At 37.5% G+C, this 21746-nt stretch overlaps 1 protein-coding gene across 4 annotated transcripts in view; it reads left to right on the top strand.

Annotated features, from left to right (window-relative positions):
* The first annotated feature begins 441 nt into the window (after positions 1-441).
* KIF3A (kinesin family member 3A) overlaps positions 442-21746 on the top strand; it is a 37226-nt gene continuing 15921 nt past the window's right edge. For 3 of the 4 annotated variants that reach the window (XM_006100156.3, XM_023763793.1, XM_014465551.2), the window contains exons 1-8: positions 442-572; positions 3177-3450; positions 8022-8166; positions 8311-8395; positions 9020-9125; positions 14821-14960; positions 15357-15554; positions 16110-16284. In XM_006100156.3, coding sequence (XP_006100218.1) covers positions 567-572; positions 3177-3450; positions 8022-8166; positions 8311-8395; positions 9020-9125; positions 14821-14960; positions 15357-15554; positions 16110-16284 — 1129 coding nt within the window. In that variant the 5' untranslated portion in view covers positions 442-566. Of the gene's footprint in view, positions 573-3053; positions 3451-8021; positions 8167-8310; positions 8396-9019; positions 9126-14820; positions 14961-15356; positions 15555-16109; positions 16285-21746 lie in introns of those variants that run through there. The other variant, XM_023763792.1, reaches the window with a different exon arrangement.

Here is a 21746-nt window from a genome sequence, read left to right as displayed (position 1 = left end):
AGAGAGAGAGAGAGAGAGAAAGAGAGAGAGAGAGAGGAACAGGGAGCCGGGAATTGCAACCGAGGTACGTGCCCTTCACCGGGAATTGAACCCACGACCCTTCGGTCTGCAGGCCGACGCTCCAAATACTGAGCCAAACCGGCCAGGGCTGCTGGTGTTTTTTTAAATATTGGAGTATTGCAAGAGCCAGAAGATGGGGCTTGTGTTAGAAACGACTCCTTTTCCCAACTAGTGACAGCCAGTCGTCCCCGCCCCCAAATGAGCCAGAATTGTAGCGCTGCGGAATGGCCGCATTGCGCAGGCGCAGTCTGTCTGGCGTCCTAGGAGACGGACTGGAAAGCCTCTGCGCAGGCGTAATTCAAGCGGCGGAGGAAGCCCGAGGCCCGGGAATGGGGCGGGGCGAGCCCGGGGTGCGCCTGCGCACAGCGCACTCTCGCCCAGGAGCCGCAGTCTCGGGAGCGCCAAGGCGGTTTTTCAGTCATCTTGGGCCAGCCGGTCCCGCGAACCCGGCGTCGTTGGACTGCACCCTGGGCGCGGACGTCCACGGGGCACGGGAGAGAGCCACAATGCCGGTGAGGAGAATGGCTCAGCCGCTGTGGTTCTTCATCTCCGCGGCCTGGCCCGGGGGCGCGGCCGTTGCCATGGAGGCGCGGAGCAGGCTGGCGGGCGGCCGGGGTGGGGCGGGGCAGGCCCGGCCCAGCCCCGGGTCCCGGGTCCCGGGTCCCGGGCGGTTGGGGAGCCTGGTGGGTGGGCCTGGGCTGCGCGGGCCTCCACCTGCCCTTGGGAGGGACCGGGGCAAGCTCTGCTATCTTTGTTGCTGCTGCATCCTGTGGGGCCTGCGCTGCTGGAATGGAGGCGCTGTGCCAGAGGATGCGCTCTGGCTTCCAGCTCTGCCCGCTGGGTTGGGCATCTGGGAGCGGCCACAGAGAGTCGGTTTTGGATGCTCGCTCCCCATAGGATCTCCACAGCGGAGCCAGGCTCCGGAAGGCAGCAGAGCGAGGGCTGCCTGCCCCTACGCCAGGCCCCTGACTCGAGCTGTCATTTCTCTTGGGGCGCCTTGGCTTACAGTGCAAGAATGTAACCCCTAGGTGTCTTTGTGTGTGAGTGTGTGGGGGGTGGTACGCTTGTCTTGTGCACTTAGGAAAGGGGTGACCGTAGTCCAGTATAGGATCAGGAGAACACCTGAGCCATGGCCGGTTATTTGATGGTTACGAGGCCTTGGACAATTTAATCTTTCTGAGCCCATAGTTCCCACATAATTTTACTTTTCCTCATGGGGTTGTTATCAGGATGAAATAAGATACTGCTCAGGAGAAATAAAGGACAGTGCTTGCCACTTAGCATTAAATACTCAATATTTGTTCCTTGTTGCTTTCAAATTGTTTATCAATTCATTGAATAAATATTGGGCACCAACCACATGGTAGGCAGCAGAGATACAATATTGAGCAAAACCAGCCTGGTTCTTGACCTTGGGAAGAGAGAAGCTTGTCTTCTTGGGCGGAGGTCAAAACCATACATGTTTATAGAGACAAGCCACTTAACATTAATGAAGTCAGTTGGTGGCATACAATAGATAGAAGTAGGTTCTGATTAAGTGTTGCCATGTAGGAATGCTGGCTTACAGAGGTCAGATCATCTATTTTTTTCCACAAGAGAATCTTTAATTGTTATTTTGTGAAATTTTTCAATTTTTAACTTTTAGCAACGAAATAAAAATTAATATATGTTTTTATTGGTTTCCGAAAGGAAAGGAGAGGGAGAGATAGAAATATCAATGATGAGAGAGAATCATTGATCGGCTGCCTCCTGCACACTCCACAATGGACCTGGCATGGATCGGACATTGAACCGTGACCTCCTGGTTCATAGGTTGACTCTCAACCACTGAGCCACACTGGCCGGGCTGAGAGATTTTTAAATACTATGAGCCAAACAAAAGACATCTGTGGGTTGAATTCAGCCCCTTGACTACCTGTTTGCAACCTCTGGTGTAGGCAGAGAAAAACAGACACTAATTAAATAATGAGCAATCAAAAGTGTAATTGTAACCAGATGTAAAAGTGAGAAGTGCTCTCAGGGCCTACACAGGCATGCCTTGTGTTATTGCTCTTTATTGCGCTTCACAGATGTTTTGTGTTTTTACAAATTGAAGGCAAGACCTTCCACCAGCAAAAAGATTATGACTCCTATTGCATTACTCTCTTTATTACATTACTCCATTTATTATTGTGGTTTGGAATTGAACCTGCAGTATCTCTGAGGTATGCCTGTACAAGGATTTGACCTACTCAGAAGTCTGCCCAGGTGAAGTGAATTTTGAGCTGAGACCTGCAGTATAAATGAAGAGCAGAGTGAGGAATGTTCTAGGGCAGAAGGAACTACACGTAAAAAGGTCTGTGGTGAGAGGGACCATGGTGACAATAAAAGGCCTAAAAGAAAGCCACTGTGGCTGTGGCTAAGAAAGCCAAGCACGGTAACTTGTGAAAGAAGATAGGAGAAGTAGACATGGGCCAGAGCCAGATCTTACCTTAAGGATTTTTATTTTTATCCTAAGATTTGTGGGAAACCATTGAAGAGTTTTAAGTAGATTGTTTCTCTAGTGCATCGAAGAGTATCAAATAGTAGTCATACTAAAACATTTTTCTCTGCTGCCATTTTCCCCCTTTTGTCTTTCATTTATTGTTGTCTTCTATAAAGAAAATAGACTATATATGGATGTATTATATGATAAAAAATTTACTAATTCATTATAAAAAAATAAAAGTCTCAGGAGAACAGAGGACCTGCTACCTACTATGTTCTTGATGATTAAAGTTGTTAATTTTGTTCACATGTGTTTCCTACAGGTAGGAAACTCAGGAAGTCCGGAACTTTTGTGCAGAATGACAATAATATACTGATTCATTTCTGCTTGAGTAGCATTTACTATAAATGTAAATTATATTTTCCCTCCCCTCATTTGTATTGTAAAAGAAACTTTTCTTTTTCACATTTTTAAGTACACTTTTTCTATTAGCTGTAAGATCTTGAATTGCATTTAACAGATATTTATGGAGTACTTACATGTGCAAGGCACTGAGATGGCAAAGTCACCTTTTTCACATTTTAAACTTAATCTGTTGAAGGTAAATGTAAACGTTCTTTTCATGATCTGTAAATATTTTCTCCACCAGATCAATAAGTCAGAGAAGCCAGAAAGCTGTGATAATGTGAAGGTGGTTGTGAGGTGCCGACCCCTCAATGAGAGAGAGAAGTCCATGTGCTACAGACAGGCTGTCAGTGTGGATGAGATGAGGGGAACTATCACTGTACATAAGACCGATTCTTCCAATGAACCTCCAAAGACATTTACTTTTGATACAGTTTTTGGACCAGAGAGTAAACAACTTGATGTTTATAACTTAACTGCAAGGCCTATTATTGATTCTGTTCTTGAAGGCTACAATGGTGAGTACTTTATATAGTTCACTTTTTTAAAAAACAACTTTATTTTGGTATTATTACTAACCCATAAATTCACTTATTGCAATTATAGTTTGATGAGTTGTAGTGAACACATACAGTTGTGAAACTAGCACACAATTCAATTTATCACCCCCAAAAGTTCCTTTATGTCCATTTATAGTCCCACCCCCAGGTAGCAATTGACTTGCTTTCTATTTATGGTTTCACCTTTACTCAGAATGTCATATAAATCAAACCCTACACTATCATCTTTCTTATCTGTTTTCTTTTATTTGGCATACTTTTTTTGAGGGTCATTCATGTTGTAGCATCTATCAGTAGTTTGGCTCTTTTTTATTGCTGAATATATCACCTTTTATGATCTTTGATGGAAATCTGGACTCCAGTTTTTTGGCTATTATATAAAATGCTGCTATGAGCATTCCTTTTAAGGCTTTGTACAGATTCATTTTAAGGTTTTTCTTGGGTAGATACCTAGGAGTGGAATTGCTGGGTCGTATGGTTAATGTATATTTATTTTATTTTTATGAAGTCTGTATTACAATTAATTGGGAGAGTAGTAACAACTTGTTTGGCCAATTTTTTCCCATTAAAATTTTTTTATTTTTCAATTACAGTTGACATACATTATTATGTTAGCTTCAGGTGTGCACCCCAATGATTAGACATTACATAACTTACTAAGTGATCACCCTCATAAATTTAGTACCCATTGACACCATACATAGTTATTAGAATATTATTGACTATATTCCCTATGCTGTATTTTACATACCCGTGACTATTCTGTAACAACCAATTTGTACTTCTTAATCCCTTTTTTCACCTATCCCCTTAACCCCCTGCCCATCTGGCAACTGTCAAAATGTTCTCTGAGAGTCTGTTTAGTTCTCTGTGAGTATCAGTGAGTCTGTTTCAGTTCTGCTTGTTTGTTTGTTCTTCAGATCAGTTAGTGTATCCTTCATTTCTTTTTTTTAAAAATATTTTTATTGATTTCAGAGAAGAAGGGAGAGGGAGAGAGAGATAGAAACATCAATGATGAGAGAGAATCATTGATGGGCTACCTTCTGCACGCCCCACACTGGGGATCGAGCCCACAACCCGGACATGTGCCCTGACGGGATCAAACTGTGACCTCCTGGTTCATAGGTTGACGCTCAACCAAGTGCCATAAAAGCAGAGCCTGAAGAAAGTAGGAATCTACCCACGTGGATAGCTGAGACAAGTACATTCTAAGCAGAGGAACAAACAAGCACAGAGCCCCATGAGCAGAAATGTGCTTGGTGTGTTCCAGGAATGAGAAGAGGCCAGAGGAGTTAGCATCAAGTGAACAAACCCAAGTGTCTTAGACAAGGTCAGAGCGGTAAATGGGCAGAGCAGCTCATGTGGGTATTGTAGGCCGGAGAAAGGACCTTGGCTCTTCCCTGTGAGTGAGATTCTCCTATGTTTTTATCTACAAAGTTGTAAACATTTTAGGTCTTACATTTAGGTCTGTCATCCATTTTGAGTTTTTATATGTGATGTGAAGTAAGAGTTTAGTTCTTTCCCTATTTTTTTCCTTCTTGCCTGTGGATATCCAGTTGTTCCAGCACCATTTGTTTAAAAGGCCATCCTTTCCTTTGGAACTAACTTGGTTCTTTTGGTAAAAATGAGTGGACCACAAATGTGTGGGCTTATGTTGGATTGTCTATTCTATTCCACGTATATCCTGTTTTGATTTCTGCAGCTTTATAATGTTTTGAAATTAGGTAATATGTGATCTCTAACTTTATTCTTTTTCAAAATTGTGTGTTTTTTCTGGTGTCCTTTGCATTTTCATATAAATTTTAAGATCACCTTGTCAATTTCTACCAAAGTAACCTGGGATTTTGTTGAATTGTTATTCTGACAATGTTGGGGTCTTCTGGTCCAGGAACATGATATATTTGTCCATTTATTATGTCTTGTTTAAATTCTTATATCAGTATTTTTATAGTTTTCATAAATTTGTTTTTAATTATTTTTTTGGTACTTTTGTGAATAGAACTGTTCTTATAATTTCATTTTTGGAATTATGCATTGTGAATGTATAGAAATGCACTTGATTATTTTAGTGGGGTTTTTTATTGAGATAACAATTCAAATAACATAAAATTTACTACTTTAACCACTTTACAGTGTACAAGTCAGGTTTTCAGCACATTCATAGTGTTGTGCAACTGTTACCATTATCAGTTTCCAGAACATTTCCATTACCCCCCAAAAGAAACTTTTATCCGTATTAATAGTTACATCTAATTCTGCTCTCTCCTACTCCCACCCTATAATAAAGAAACAGAATTTCTGGAGGATGAGGCCCACAAATCAGGATTTTTTTAAGAAGATTCCCAGGTGATTCTAATGTGCAGCCAAAGTTGAGAACCACTGGTCTAGAGTTAGTATTATATCTTCCCTAAGAATTCACCAGTTAAGTTGACTGGGCCTGGAGTTTTTGTTTGTTTGTTTTGTGGGGTTTTATTTTGGTGAGAAGGCTTTTAACTACAGGTTCATTTTCTTTAATAGATACATTTAATATGATTATAGGGGTAGGTGTAAATCTATCATCTTGCTATTTATTTTTGTCCCATTTGTTCTTTGTTCACCTTTTCCTCTTTTTATGCCTTCTTTTGGATTAATGAATTATGTTTATTATTCCATCAATACATCTTTGTTGTATTTTAGTGTTTGCTTTAACGTTCATAGTATAAATATTTAATATATCACAGTTTATCTTCAAGTGATATGCAAGTTTATGTATAATATGAACATTTTACACTATACTCCCATTTCTGTCCTCCCAGGCTTTGTGCTATTGTCATATATTTTACTTCTACATGTTATAAACTCCAAACCACATTGTTATTACATTTGTTTAAATCATCAGTTACCTTTTAAAGAGATTTAAATAATGAGAGAAAAATCTTACATATTTATTTAAGCCATGTAGTTACCATTTCTGGTACTCTTTTTTGCTTTATGTAGATTCACATTTCCATCTAGTATCACTTTCCTTCTGCATTGTAGAACTTCCTTTAACATTTCTTAGAGGGGAGGTCTACTGGTGATGAATTCTTCTGCATTTATAGTCTAAAAAAGTATTCATTTTGTTTTTGTTTTTCAAAGTATTTTCAGAGTATAGTATAGATTCTTAGTTTCTTCTTTTAATACTTTAACGATATTACTATAGTCTTCTCATTTGTATTTTTTTTATGACCAGAAATCTGCTTTCATTCTTATCTTGGTTCTTCTATATATAATGTCTTTCTTTTCTCTGGTTGTTTTGACATTTTCTTCTTAGAGCAATTGATTATGATGTGTCTTGATATGTTTTTCCTTTTTTTTTTTTGGTATGTTTTTCTTCATGCTTCTGTGCTTACAGTTCATTAAGTTCCTTGGACTTGTGGGATTGTAGTTTTCATCAAATTTGGAGAAATTTAAGGCATTATTTCTTAAAGCATTTTTTCTCTCCCCTCTCTCTACTATTTGGGGGACTACACCAATGTATATATTAGACTACTTGAAATTATCCCACAACTTGTTTTTTTCAAAAATTTTTCTCTTTCTTTATGATGGGTTTTTTGTATGTTTTCTTTTGCAATGTCTGCTCTACCATTAACCCTGTCTATTGTATTTTTCATCTCACACATTGTAGATTTCATCTCTCGAGGTTTGATTTTGATCTTGTTATGTCTTCCATCCAAGTTCTTCCAAAGTTTCCACTGAACTTTTTAACATACAGAATACAGTTTTTATAACAGTTTTAATGTCCTTGTCTGCTAATTCTAACATTTGTGTCAGTTCTGAGTTGGTTTTGATTGTTGATTGATTTCTTAATTATGAGTCATATATTTTTGCTTTTTTGCAAGCTTGGCAGTTTTTTTGTTTGATGCTAGACTGTGAATTTTACCTTGGGTCTTAGATACTTTTTCATTTCTATGAATATTTATGAGCTTTGTACTGGGATGCAGTTACTTTAGGATTATGAAGAAAATAACTACCATTTACTTGTACCCTACCAGACGTCATGTTGGTCACTTGAAGTGTTTCATTTGGTCCTTACTATTAATGTAGAGTAGCTAAATTTTTATTCCCATTTTATCTTTGAGGAGACTATGTCTGGATAGAAACTTGCTTAAGGTCAAGTGGATAAAAAGTGGCAGATATGTGATTCACACTGAGGTCTTTCTGATCTAGAACCTGTATTCTTTTGCTGTAATTACACTATCTTTTCCAACTTAATGTCTACATTACGTAATTACTGTACACATTACAAGAAATGTTTTTAAATGTAAGATTTTACATTTATGGTTTGGAGTTCTTTTTATTAATAATTAGAAATATCTCACTGACTCTAGTACTTTAATAGTGCTTTGCTCATGAGGCATAGAGTACACATATTGTAATTGTCAATAAAAGTGAAATTTGTACTAGAATTCAGAGAAGAAATTGCGTCACAGTGTCAAAGGAATTAATTTTAAGAGCTATTGTTCTACAGACTTATACTCTAAAAAAACATTGATTCTCTTTATTTTCAGGGACTATTTTTGCATATGGACAAACTGGAACAGGCAAAACTTTTACTATGGAAGGTGTTCGAGCTGTTCCTGAACTGAGAGGAATCATTCCAAATTCATTTGCTCATATATTTGGTCATATTGCAAAAGCAGAGGGTGATACAAGGTAAAATAATTCTTTTATTTTTCCAATATTAAGAAGTACAAACTTAAGAAAGGCATATAGGTACAAATTTCATAAACACACTTTAAAGCTGTTCTTATAAATATTTCACTGTTTTATGTTTTTAAAGTGATGTTTTATTGATAGGTTTTTGGTTCGAGTGTCTTATTTGGAAATATATAATGAAGAGGTTCGTGACCTCTTGGGCAAGGATCAGACACAGAGGTTAGAGGTAAGGATAATTGAAATTGGAGTACTTTCCAAAGACCAATAATAGCTTCACCTTATCTATGCCTACCTCTATAGCCAGATATCCTACACTCTCGCCACCCTATCCTACTCCCACCCCTGTCCTGCTTCCTACTCTTTCCAGCCTACTTTATTCTTATTTCAGAATCCTTACATTTATTCTTTTCCTCCTACCCCAACCCAGATTGGCTACTTCCTGTTTCTTTAAGTCTTAGCTTAAACATCATCTTAGGGAAACTTATTCTGTCTCTGCTTCACCAGCATAAGTCTCTCTAATGTATTCTTATATTGTCTTATATTTTTTAATTGATGGCATTATCACAATGGAAATAAAATATTTTTTGTGTGTAATTATTTGTATGTTCTCCCTATAGATTTTCACTTCCACAAGTGTAGAGATTGTCTACCTTGTTTATCACTGTATACTCAATATCAAGCAGTGTCTCACAGATGTTTAATAAATAATTGTGTTAAATAACACATTTATTTACACATTATTTATATGTAGTGGATGTTCAATGTTCAATAAATAATACATAGATGTTCAATGAATAGATGTGAAAGAATTATGGATATATGTGTTAAGTCTTATGATTATTTTTCTTAGGTTAAAGAAAGACCTGATGTGGGAGTTTATATCAAAGATTTATCAGCTTATGTGGTAAATAATGCTGATGATATGGACAGAATTATGACACTGGGCCACAAAAATCGTAAGTGTAATTCATAATTTTGATTAAACATTTATGTGTTGAGTAGGCTGGTTTAGAAGCAAAAACTGGTGTGACATTTTGTTCCACAAAGACTGGATTTTTAAGTTTCTTGAAAATCCTTTCTCTTTGATTATTTACTAGGTAGAGAGCACATATGGATGAAAGATATCACAGATTACTTTCTGTGCTGACCAAAATTTTGTTTCTTAGTACTAGTGCTATATTTTATATAGCTGTTTATTTGTTAGCTACAGTAATATTTGGTAACATTTATTGAGCACTTACAATGTAGGAAGTGCTTGTTCTAAGTGATTTATAAGAATGGTCTCTTTTAGCCGAAACCGGTTTGGCTCAGTGGATGGAGCGTCGGCCTGCGGACTGAAGGGTCCCGGGTTCGATTCCGGTCAAGGGCATGTGCCTTGGTTTCGGGCACATCCCCAGTGGGAGATGTGCGGGGGGCAGCTGATCGATGTTTCTCTCTCATCGATGTTTCTGACTCTCTGTCTCTCTCCCTTCCTCTCTGTAAAAAATCAATAAAATATATTTTTAAAAAAAATGGTCTCTTTTATTTTTATTTTTTTTATTTTTTTAAAAATATATTTTTATTGATTTCAGAGAGGAAGGGAGTGGGAGAGAGAGATAGAAACATCAAAGATGAGAGAGAATCATTGATCAGCTACCTCCTGCATGCCCCACACTAGGGATCGGGCCCAACCCTGGCATATGTTTTCACCAGAAATCGAACCGAAGTGGTATTTTTTTATTTTTTTTTTAGTAGTTGTTTCAGGTTTTGTCTAAATAATAAAGAACTTCAGCAATATTTAATACACAGATGCCCCAGGCCTCATACTAGTGATGTTGCTAATAGCAATTAGAGATTAGAGATGAAAGATTAGAACATAGGAAGTAAACATGTTTCAAAGTTTTTTATGACTAGACTAAAAATCAAGGAAATTAAACAAATATTTAAAAAATCAATTGCAGCCCAGCCAGCATGGCTCAGTGGTTGAATGTCAACCTATGAACCAGGAGGTCACGGTTGATTCCCGCTCAGGGCACATGCCTGGATTGCAGGCTCGATCCCCAGTTTGGGGTGTACAGGGGACAGCCGATCAATGATTCTCTCCCATCATTGATGTTTCTGATTTTCTCTCCCTCTCCCTTATTCTCTGAAATCAATAAAAACATATTTAAAAAATCAATTGCATTCTTAAAAACCAAGTCGTAGAAAAAGACCAAATTTTAACAGGAAAATGAGCAAAAGATATGTACAAATATGTTATTCACAGAACTGTGCACAGCAATAAGCATGTGAAAGGATGTTAATATTTGGTAACATTTATTGAGCACTTACTTTGTAGCAACTTCACAAATAATTAGGAAAATGCATATTAAAACAACAGTGGGAGATATTTTACCCATCAGTTTGGATGAAGGGATATATACAGGTTGGTGAGGCTGTACTGGTGATGAGATTATAAAATAGTACGGTTTTTTGAAGAGCAGCATAACAGTAACTGTTGAAATTAAAAAATGCATTTCTTTTGACATAGTGTTTCTAATTCTAGATATATATTTTAGAAAAATATATTTAAGTATAACAAATTTCTATTGAGACATTATTTGTGATAAAAAGTTTGACACAATCTAAATAACTATAAACAAAACATTGGTTATATAAATTATGGTACAAAAATACTGTAGACTATAATGAAGCTCTGAGAAAAATCACAATGAGTTTAATCTCCTTGTAGAGACCTGGAATATTTTCAAGATATATGTATTATTAAGTGAACAGCAAATTTCAGAATAGTATTACTACATCATCCCATTAATAAATTTGTAAAAAAGCCAAGTTATTAAACTATGTGTTTGGATAGTGTGTGTGTATGTGTGTGTGTCTGTATGTTCACATGTGTGCATGTAAAATAGAAATGAAAGGACATTTAATAGGGGTTACTTTTAGGAAAGGGGAAGTAAGATTGGAAAAAAGGGATGTTGGGAGCTTTCATTGCTTTTTAAAAATATACTTTAAAATTTTTTGTCCCAGGAATATGTTCATGTACTGCTTATTTAATTTTTAAAATTTTTAACATAAGATTTTATTTATAGTAGTGACCAAAAGCTCCCATTAAGTACCTGAGAATTAGTTTAATAAAATGAAATAAAGATAAAGGGATTTGAAAACCTAAGATAGCAGAGAGGAAAATACTCTTAATAAATAGAGTCCGAGAATTGAATATTTAGTACAAATATTTAGCACAAAAGTTCCAACATAAAAATATAAACTTTATCATATTGAAATATAGTAAAATAACTATCAAGAGGGAAATAGCAGAAGAGGAATATGGGACAATAAAAGACGCTATTATAAATAGATAAAAGAATCAATACAAATATAAACTTAGTTCCATTTTTTACAGATGGTCATAGTATAGAAATAGTTAATTTTATACTTAAGAAAATAAGTCAGTCATCTCACAAACAGCCTGCCTAGCAACTAAAATGCAAATTTAAATTATTCCAGTATATTTACATGTGGGCATCCTTGTAAATTGGTTAATATTTTTGTAGAGCAGTGTTTTCAGCCTTTACACCAAATTCCTTTTCTTAAAAATTACATTTTTGAATAGGTAATTCATACATATAGTGTAAAATTCAAAAGGCATAGAAGTATCCATTGAAAAACAAGTCTCTCTCCTACCCTTGTGTCTCAGTCACCTGGTTCCCATTCCTGGTGGCAACTTCTGTTAGTTTCTAATGTACCCTTTCTGATGTAGTCTATGTGTTTTTAAAGAGAGCTTGTCCTCTTACTTTATTCACTTAACAATATTATCTTAGAGATCATTTCACATTAACACATACTTATCCTATATAATAAAAGGCTAATATGGAAATTGTCCCCTCAACTGGGAGTTTGACCAGGGGGTGAGGCCAGGCCTGCCAACTGTCCGAGGCCCCTCCCCCGGCCAGCCCAGCCCAATTGGCTCCAATGGGGCAGGCCAGCTGGACCCCACCCGTGCACCAATTCGTGCATTGAGGCTCTAGTACATATATAAGCATTTTAAAAGAATGATGTAGTATTTCATTGCATGAATCTACATAATTTATCTAATCTTTTATTGATGGACTTTTGGGTTGTTTTCAATCTTTTGTTCTGAGCAATACTGCATTAAATATTCTTACATATACATGAGTTTATACACATGCAGGCATATTTATAGGATACATTTTTTCATATCCTCTTGAAAAGCATAAAAACATTTTTTATTCCAAATAAATATTTGATAAAAATTAAAGCTATGGAAATGTTTTTTGTTTTATTTCCATTATGACATGTCCATGTTTGGAGCATTGAGTCTACTTCTCTGCTGCAAGCTCTTCTCTCCCAGGGATTGTAAAGCTCAACATAGGTCACATTTAACAGCATGTCTGTTGCATTTCTTGGTTTTTATAACCAGATATGCAGAAAAATTACAATCAGAAATAGCTTGTTTTACTTACATTGCAAAAACAATAGGTATTAATAAGATTTTTTCAAATGACACGTTCTCTCTTCATCCAAATTGGAAAATACTGCTATAGTGTGATTTGATATCACATAGCTATAAAATGATTTCTACTCTTTGACCTGGTAATTCCAGTTTGGAAAATACATCCCATGGAAATAATACTAAAGAGAGAGAGAGGTATCTGCTTAGAGATGCTCATTTTGTGTTCCTTATGAGGACCTAAAGTGGGAAACCATCCCAAATACTAGTATCTCTCAATAAGGGAACAGCAAAATCAAGGTTTAATAGTTCTCTATATTTTTTGAAGAAATTCATAATTTGATTTAAAAGAAAATAGAAAAATGTAGTATGAAGTCACAAGTCTTTGCTTTTTTTCCCCTAATTTTTTCTTTACCTTCTTTTGACAGGCTTTACTTTTTCTTTTTTTCAATTACAGTTTACTTTCAGTATTATATATTGGTTTCCAGTTGTACAGCGTAGTGGTTAGACAATCATATACTTTACATAGTTCTCCCCTTTGCCCCCCCCCCCCATATTTCCAGTTCCCAACTGGCACATACATAGTTATCACAATATTATTGACTATATTCCCTATGCTGTACATCCCTGTGACTATTTTGTAACTAGCAATTTGTATTTAATTCCTTCACATCTTTCTCCCAGTCTCTCACTCCCCTCCCTCTGGCAGCCACCAGTCTGCTCTCTGTATCTGAGCCAGTTTCAATTTTGTTTGTTCATTTATTTTGTTCTTTAAATTCCACATATAAGTGAAATCATATGATATTTGTCTTTCGCTGACTGACTTATTTAGGCTTTACTTTTCTTTCTTTTTAAAAAAGATACATTTTTATTGATTTCAGAGAGGAAGGGAGAGGGAGAGACAGAGAGAGAGAAACACCAATGATGAGAGAGAACCATTGATCGGCTGCCTCTTGCACGTCCCACACTGGAGATTGAACCCGCAACCCGAGCATGTGTCCTGACTGGGAATCCAACTGTGACATCCTGGTTCATAGGTTGACACTCAACCACTGAGCCACGCAGGCTGGGCTAGGCTTTCGTTTTCTGTATTAGTGCAATTTACATTCCAGTTATCTGACTTCAGTACAGCCATGTTAATAATTAATAATGTTTATATTTTAATGTTTAAATTCTAAAATCAAAGCTTGTGTGGATAAATTCTGCATGAATATATAGTAGGAAGATAATTTTGAAATTGGGTAAAATGCTTTTAAAATACTTAGGAATTTAAGGAAAAAAATAATATGTGTATTATAAAAAACAAAACACCTTTTTCTTTGTTTACAGAATATATTCATGTAAAATATTTATACCCACACAATACTTGGAATGGATGCTTTTGTTTAATAGAAGAGGGATTATACTATATATTCCTCTCTTTTTGTTTCCCAGCCATATGTTATGGGTATCTTTCCATGTTATACCTTTTTTTTTTTTTTTAAATATTTTTATTGATTTCAGAGAGGAAGGGAGAGGGAAAGAGACATAGAAACATCAATAATGAGAGAGAATCATTGATTGGCTGCCTCCTACATGCCCCCTACTAGGGATCAAGTCCACAATGTAGGCATGTGCCCTTGACCAGAATCGAACCTGGGACCCTTTGGTCCGCAGGCCGATTCTCTATCCACCGAGCCAAACCGGCTAGGGCTACCTTATTTTTTTAACTCCATATTATGACTAGTCTGTAATGGATTAACCACTGTCCTGTGGTTGTTTCTAATCTCTTGCTGTTGTGAAATGCTGTGCCGAATATCCTAGCACCATCTAATGCATGTATACAAGTATTTCTGTGATTTAGATTTGCAGAACATAATATTTTTTTAGAGATAGCTGAAACAGCAATATTTTTTGAATTATTTACCATGTATTTTTATGTAAATTAGTTATTTTTGTAGCCAGTAATACTTCGGGTTAAAATTAATTACTTTGTCCTAAAATTACCTCTTTAGTATAAGAAATACTACAAATTATTTTGTTATCAACATAAATTGTCAGAAACTGCTAATAATGGCTAAACACATCTATGCTTTTATGGTTTAGCCAGGCTGTTTGATTTTTGGCTCTGGTAAAATTAAGTATTATAAACCATTCTGGATAGTTAATTTTTAAAGGTACTCCCTGTTATTATACCTTTTAAGAATTTCCATCCTTTATTCAAGGTTCTGTTGGTGCAACTAATATGAATGAGCATAGTTCCCGTTCCCATGCCATCTTTACAATTACCATAGAATGCAGTGAAAAAGGCGTTGATGGTAACATGCACGTCAGGATGGGGAAGCTCCATCTTGTAGATCTTGCTGTAAGTAATAGGCTACTACTTTAAAGAATAACTCTTGTAATTTTTTTAGTTTATAAATGAATAAAAATTCAAGTGAAAAGGTGTGATTTATATATGATTTTTAAGTTGTTAACCTGTGTATGTGTTTTGTTTACTATGGAATATTTCGAACCTGTACAAAAGTAGATAGAATAGTGTAATGATCTTCCATGTAACCATCACCCACTTCAACAATTACTGGTTCATGGCCAGTCCTGTTTCATCTCTACCATTCCCCACTTCTCTTCCGGTATCATTCTGATGTGAATTCAAGATACAATATCAGATTCCTTTCCTGTTAAATTACTTTTTATTAATCTTTAAAAACAATATTCTGTATTTTTTATTTTAGCTTTATTTCTGTGTCTTTATTGCTAGGGTTCAGAAAGACAGGCAAAAACTGGAGCTACTGGACAGCGCCTCAAGGAAGCTACAAAAATCAATCTTTCACTTTCCACCCTTGGTAATGTAATTTCTGCCTTGGTTGATGGAAAAAGCACTCATGTGCCTTACCGTAATTCTAAATTGACTCGTCTTCTTCAGGATTCCTTAGGAGGAAATTCAAAGACCATGATGGTAAGACTTAATTGATGATATTATAGTTATCATCAGGCAACTTTTAGGTTCCTGTTTATCCCTATAATAGATAGGCATAACATTTTTTAAACTATTGATTTTTTTACTTTATTTGATTTTGTGGTTATTCTTTTTCTAGTATACCATGTATACAAGCCCATACTGTGTTACTTGGAAATACATGTGGTTATACTTACTCTCTCTTTCTTTTTTTAAATATATCTTATTGATTTCAGAGAAGAAGGGAGAGGGAAAGAGAGATAGAAACATCAGTGATGAGAGAGAATCATTGAGTGGCTGCCTACTGCACATCCCCTACTGGGGATCAAGCCTGCAACCCAGGCATGTGCCCTGACAGGAATCGAATCTGGGACCCTTCAGTCCACAGGCTGACGTTCTATCCACTGACCCAAACCAGCTAGGGTCTTATTCTCTTTTTCAAGAAGATGAGAGTAGAAGTATGCTTTAGAAATTATTTTAGTTATCTTCGTAATGGTATTAATTTTAACTGTATCAGGTGTTACAATGTCTTGTTTTGTATTCCTAATTCAACAGTGTGCAAATATTGGGCCAGCAGATTACAATTATGATGAAACTATTAGTACATTACGGTACGCTAACCGTGCTAAGAATATTAAAAATAAAGCTAGAATTAATGAAGATCCAAAGGATGCTTTACTTCGTCAATTTCAGAAAGAAATAGAAGAACTGAAAAAAAAGCTTGAGGAAGGTAACTTTTCCCCAAAATGTTGATTTTAATGTTGGCTAAAAATATGTTGCTTCACCACTAAGTGTACTAATAAAAACCACCTATTAAAAATTCTTTGCACCTCTAACATTGATATTTAAAGGAATATTTCTGCTTGCTCACTTGATATTAAGTAAGCTCAAGTAAATGTATATAATGTTTGTATATGTGATTTAAAAACTTTACTTAATTTAAACCTCTATCTTAATCCCAATGACCTTTTGTAGATTTGATATGACCACTTATTAAATAATTAATTTTTATTTGTCTCTGTATAAGAGCAAATTCTACCATTTATTTATTTATTTATTTATTTATTTATTTATTTATTTTTGTTCAGTAGTCAAGAGTCTTTATTAGACAGGAGGTGGGACTTCCATCTCAGAGGAATCTCAGCTCAGACGACACAGGAGGAACCGGGATGGGATGGGACGGGAGCAAGGGCGAAGCCAAGTGTTATCCCAGGGGCTCCGGGTGCAGTGGGCTGTGCGGGCTGGAGGCTGGGGTCTCCCCACTTCCATCCCCCTCAAAGGGAGGAGGCAGTCAACTTAGTAGAATTTAGCCTCATCTTTCAGTCAATCCAGGAAGGCTTCTTAGAGGAAACCCAGGCCAACTGGTGAAGCAGGTTCTCCTTTTTGGTACAGGCAAGTAGGTGCCTGATTAAGGCCAGTTCCTTCCTTCCTGGGGTGTGGGGAGCTGTGCCCGGGAAAGGGTACAATGAGGGGCTGCCAGAAACCGGGAGTCCGATGCACAGCTGTGGGGGTCAGTCCTTTCCTGCCCCATCTGGGGCCGGGAGCCAGCAGCTTGGAGGCCCCCACAGTTCACTTCTCCAAGGGCTTTAAAACCTTTCAAATCAGTCAGGTCAAGCCAAGGGTCAGAGAACTGGTGCGTCAGCAGTACAAGATCTTGGGTAGACATTGGGAAGGACTTCCCAAGATAGAAATAAGCAAGATCATAGAATTTCATCGAGCCCAAGGTGCCCATCCATGCTCTCAGGCGCTGTCCTTTCGGGCCCTTCCCGCCCATAGAGCGCCTCGGCCCTGGGTCCTGGGTGCCAGGGCTCAGCAGGCGCCTGGGCAGGGTCACCCACCCAGCCTCAGCGGAGTGGAGGTGAGGTGGGAAGAGCGCGCCTCACCTCCCCAGTGACCGCCTCAGCCTCTGCCGCGGCTCTCTATACCATATATTTAGATGACTATGACCAGAGTTCCTTGTGATAGATATCAGTCACTGTTGTTTGAAGTACAGAAAGCTATCACCAAGTTTACTATAAGTAAAATTCACTGCATAGTCTTCAAATAGCTTTCATACTTAAATTTGAACATGAGGTTCTCTTTTGTAAATTCTTTCCTAATAAGATAATATTAGAAGGTTAGCTAGTTTGAAGACCTTATTCATGCGGTTGAGAAATTTACCATCACTAAGTGCCCAGTGACTTCCTGTACCTTCATGCTAAGCACCGATTGGCATAGGGCTCCTTTGCATACCAGGTACACCAGAGGGCTTTGAAACTGCCTCTTTTCAGTCTGTGGGAAAACTGGTTAGATCAGATGTGAAATCAAGAGATGCCAACATCACAAATGTTTGGAGAAGGTGCTGATTCAGTACACTTGAGTAAGATTATTGAGGAAAAGCAGTTGTAATTGACCTGCCTCTTAGATAATGAAATTTGGTGTTTTAAGTGTGACCACTAGGTGGTATTTATAGTCAGTATATTTTAAAATTTTTAAATTTCTTAGATTTGTTAATGTTGAGTATACCTTTATTTTGCTGACTTATCTTTTTTACATTTATTTATTGTGGTAAAATAGACATAACATAAAATTTACCATTTTAACTATTTTTAAGTATATTAAATAAGTTCACATTGTTCTGCAACCATTACCATCATCCATCTCTAACTTTATAGTCATCCCAAAATGAAACTCTGTACCCAATAAACACTAACTCCCCATCACCCTTTCTCCCTCAGCACCTGGTAGCCACTATTTTACTTTCTATCTCTGAATTGACTATTCTAGGTACCTCATATAAGTAAAATCATACAATATGTGTCCTTTTGTGTCTGGCTTATTTTATTTAGCATGATATCCTCAAGGTTCATCCATATTGTAGCATGTGTCAGAATTTCCTTTTTAAGGCTGAATAATATTCTGTTGTATGTATATACCACATTTAAAAAAAAATGTTTTGATTTTTTTTAAAGGGAGAGGGAGAAGCATTGATGTGAGAGAAACATTGATCAGTTGCCTTCTGTATGCACCCCAACCTGGGATCAAACCTGAAACCTGGGCATGTGCCCTGACTGGGAATCAAACTGGAGACCTTTTGGTGCATGGAAATATGCTCAACCATCTGAGCTTCACCGGCTAGGGCTATTCCACATTTTGTTTATTCATTTATCTGTCGATGGGCACTGGGTGGCTTCTGACTTTTGACTGTTGTGGATAATGCTGTTATGAATGTGGGTATACAAATACCTGTTCAAGTCCTGATTTCAATTTTTTTGGGCATATACCCAGAATTGGAATTGCTGGATCATATGGAAATGCTAATTTTATTTTTAACACATTTCATTTTATTTATGCTCCTACGACATTTGTTTTTGTAGGACAGTTGACAGAGTTTTATAATCTGGTTAATAGAATTGATCATAAGAACAATAAAAAGTAGGCAAAAATATTTAAAAATTACTTTTTTAACTTTTTATTTTGAAATAATTTTAGACTCATAGATGCTGGGGTCCAATCCCAGCGGGTCCAGGGGTCCCCAAAGGTGTGGACGGAGTCGGCGAAGAAGGAATGACACGAAGACAGCCTTCAGTTGATCAGCAGCCTAGTCAGGACCTCTAGCCAGGATCTCCAGCCAAAGTTCTGGTCGGAGTTCTGGTTAGGAACTGATGAGGATCTGATGAGGATCTGATCTTTATTGTCTTGTTACATCCGTATTTATACCAGCGGATTTTAATCCTGTCAATTTCTATTACAAAGGTTAGGGCGTTTCTTATCTCCATTCCAGGGAGTAAAGATTATGTAGCTTAACTACCCGCCTGGCACTTAATTAAGGGGTTGTATCCCCTCCCTAACCTCATGGAAAAATCCCCACCTGGGGAAACAACCTTTCTCGGAGAGGTGACCTTGGTTAAAACACATGGCGCTAAAGGGAGCAAACATATTAAGAACAGTATGCTATATACGCCAGGTCCATTGAAACATATGCTGTGCAGATGTTTCTTTCCTGCAGCGACTGTGTCAAGCAGCAAGGATGGACCGGCTTCCGGCACATAGAAAACTTGCAAATATAGTGAGAGTTCCTATATACCCATCACCCACCTTCCCCTGTTGTTAATATCCTATATAATAAAAGCCTAATATGCTAAGTGTCCAACTGCTCATTCGACCAGTCGCTATGACATGCACTGACCACCAGGGGGCAGGTGCTCCAACCAGTAGGTTAGCTTGCCTCACACGTCCTAGAGCCCTTCCTTGGTTCCTCCCCAGCGGGCCAATCTCCCAGTCCCTCCCCGTCCTCTAAAATATTTCTTCTAATTAATTTCAATGTGCATGAATCCATCCACCTGGCCTCTAGTCTTACATAATCATAGAACAGTTAATGAAACAAGGTAATTTACATTGATACAAACTTAACTAATCTAAAGATCTTAAAAAAATTTTTAGGCCCTACCAGTAAAACAGTTTTATTTCATTTTAAAATAGTCATTTATGTGAAGATCTTATTTAAATTTTGACAGTTTTCCCTCTCATGCCCTTTTTCTCTAGTCCAGTATCTAATCTAGGATCACACTGTGCATTTAGTTGTCTTTTTAATTTCATTCAGTCTCCAGTTCCTCGGTCTCTCTCTTTTTTTTTTTTTTTTAATATATTTTATTGATTTTTTACAGAGAGGAAGGGAGAGAGATAGAGAGTTAGAAACATCGATGAGAGAGAAACATCGACCAGCTGCCTCCTGCACATCTCCTACTGGGGATGTGCCCGCAACCCAGGTACATGCCCTTGACCGGAATCGAACCTGGGACCTTTCAGTCCGCAGGCCGCGCTCTATCCACTGAGCCAAACCGGTTTTGGCAGCCTCGGTCTCTTTTTGTCTTTCATGCTCTTAACACTTTAGAAAAGTACTGGTTATATATTTGTAAAATGTTCCTCAATTTGGGTTTGTCAGTAGTTCTCTGATAATTATTCTGCAGGATTTCTATACTATAAATCTACTACTTACTTTATTTTCTCCTTTATAACTAATATGCATCTGTGGGGAGCTACTTTGAGACTATACGAAGCTCCTGATTCTTAAACTTTCTCCCACTGATTTTAGCATCCATCAAGGGTTCTTGCCTGAAACAGTAACTCTGTGGCATTTGGTCATTGGTGACTCTCTTTCCATCATTTCTTCTGATGTTTAGTGTTTGGAATTCTGTTGTATGGAAGAGCACTCCCTTCTCCTTCACTATTTATTCAGTTATTTATATGCTAGTGGCCCTGTGCACGAATCCGTGCAAGAGTAGCTCGCTGCTGCTTGCCTCAGCTGGCTGCCCTGCCCACCACTGCCCTCTGCCTGCTGCCTCGCCCTCCTGTAGCTCTCCACTGCTCTTAGCTCACTGCCCCACCCTCCTGCTGATTGGTCGTTACGCGTCATGGCGTAATGACCATTTGCATATTACCTCTATTATATAGGATGTCAGTATGGATATTTGTGGTTTATGATACAGTAATAATATATATTTTATTGCTCAAATTGTTCCAGCTTTGGCCATTAGGAACTCCTACAGAGTTGTTCCTATATCCTTCCAGTATGTTCCCATTAGTTTTTTTGTTTACTTAGCACTTCCTTATTTTCTGACACCACAGGTGTTTTGGGCTCATTTTGTATTTTCTCTATCCCAGTCTAAAAATCAGCTATTTCTCCCTGGTTCCTTTTATTGGAGAATGGTATTTAGAAACCAAAATTTCAGCATTAGGTGTGTTCATTGCTACTGAGGTGTCATTGTTTCTGGGCCTAAAGAACAAAACATTTTTATAAAAAATATATATTTTATTGATTTTTTACAGAGAGGTAGGGAGAGGGATAGAGAGTTAGAAACATCAATGAGAGAGAAGCATCGATCAGCTGCCTCCTGCACATCCCCTACTGGGGTTGTGCCTGCAACCAAGGTACAAGCCCTTGACCGGAATCGAACCTGGGACCCTTCAGTCCCCAGGCCGATACTCTATCCAGTGAGCCAAACCAGCTAGGGCCAAAATATTTTTTAATGAATTCCTTCTCCGAAGACTCTGTAATCTCTTTCCATCCTTTATTTACAGGTTCAAGTATTATATTATTGTGATTAGTGTATATTTTACTTTTTCTTCCAATTACTTTTCTTAGACATTTCATATATGGATAGTGGTATTTTTAAATAACTATTTTGACTGTAATATAGTACTGACCTTCAC

This window comes from Myotis lucifugus, unplaced genomic scaffold, assembly GCF_000147115.1.
Source record: "Myotis lucifugus unplaced genomic scaffold, Myoluc2.0 scaffold_300, whole genome shotgun sequence".
Classification (NCBI taxonomy): Eukaryota; Metazoa; Chordata; class Mammalia; order Chiroptera; family Vespertilionidae; genus Myotis; species Myotis lucifugus.
This window is presented reverse-complemented; position numbering and strand designations above follow the sequence as displayed.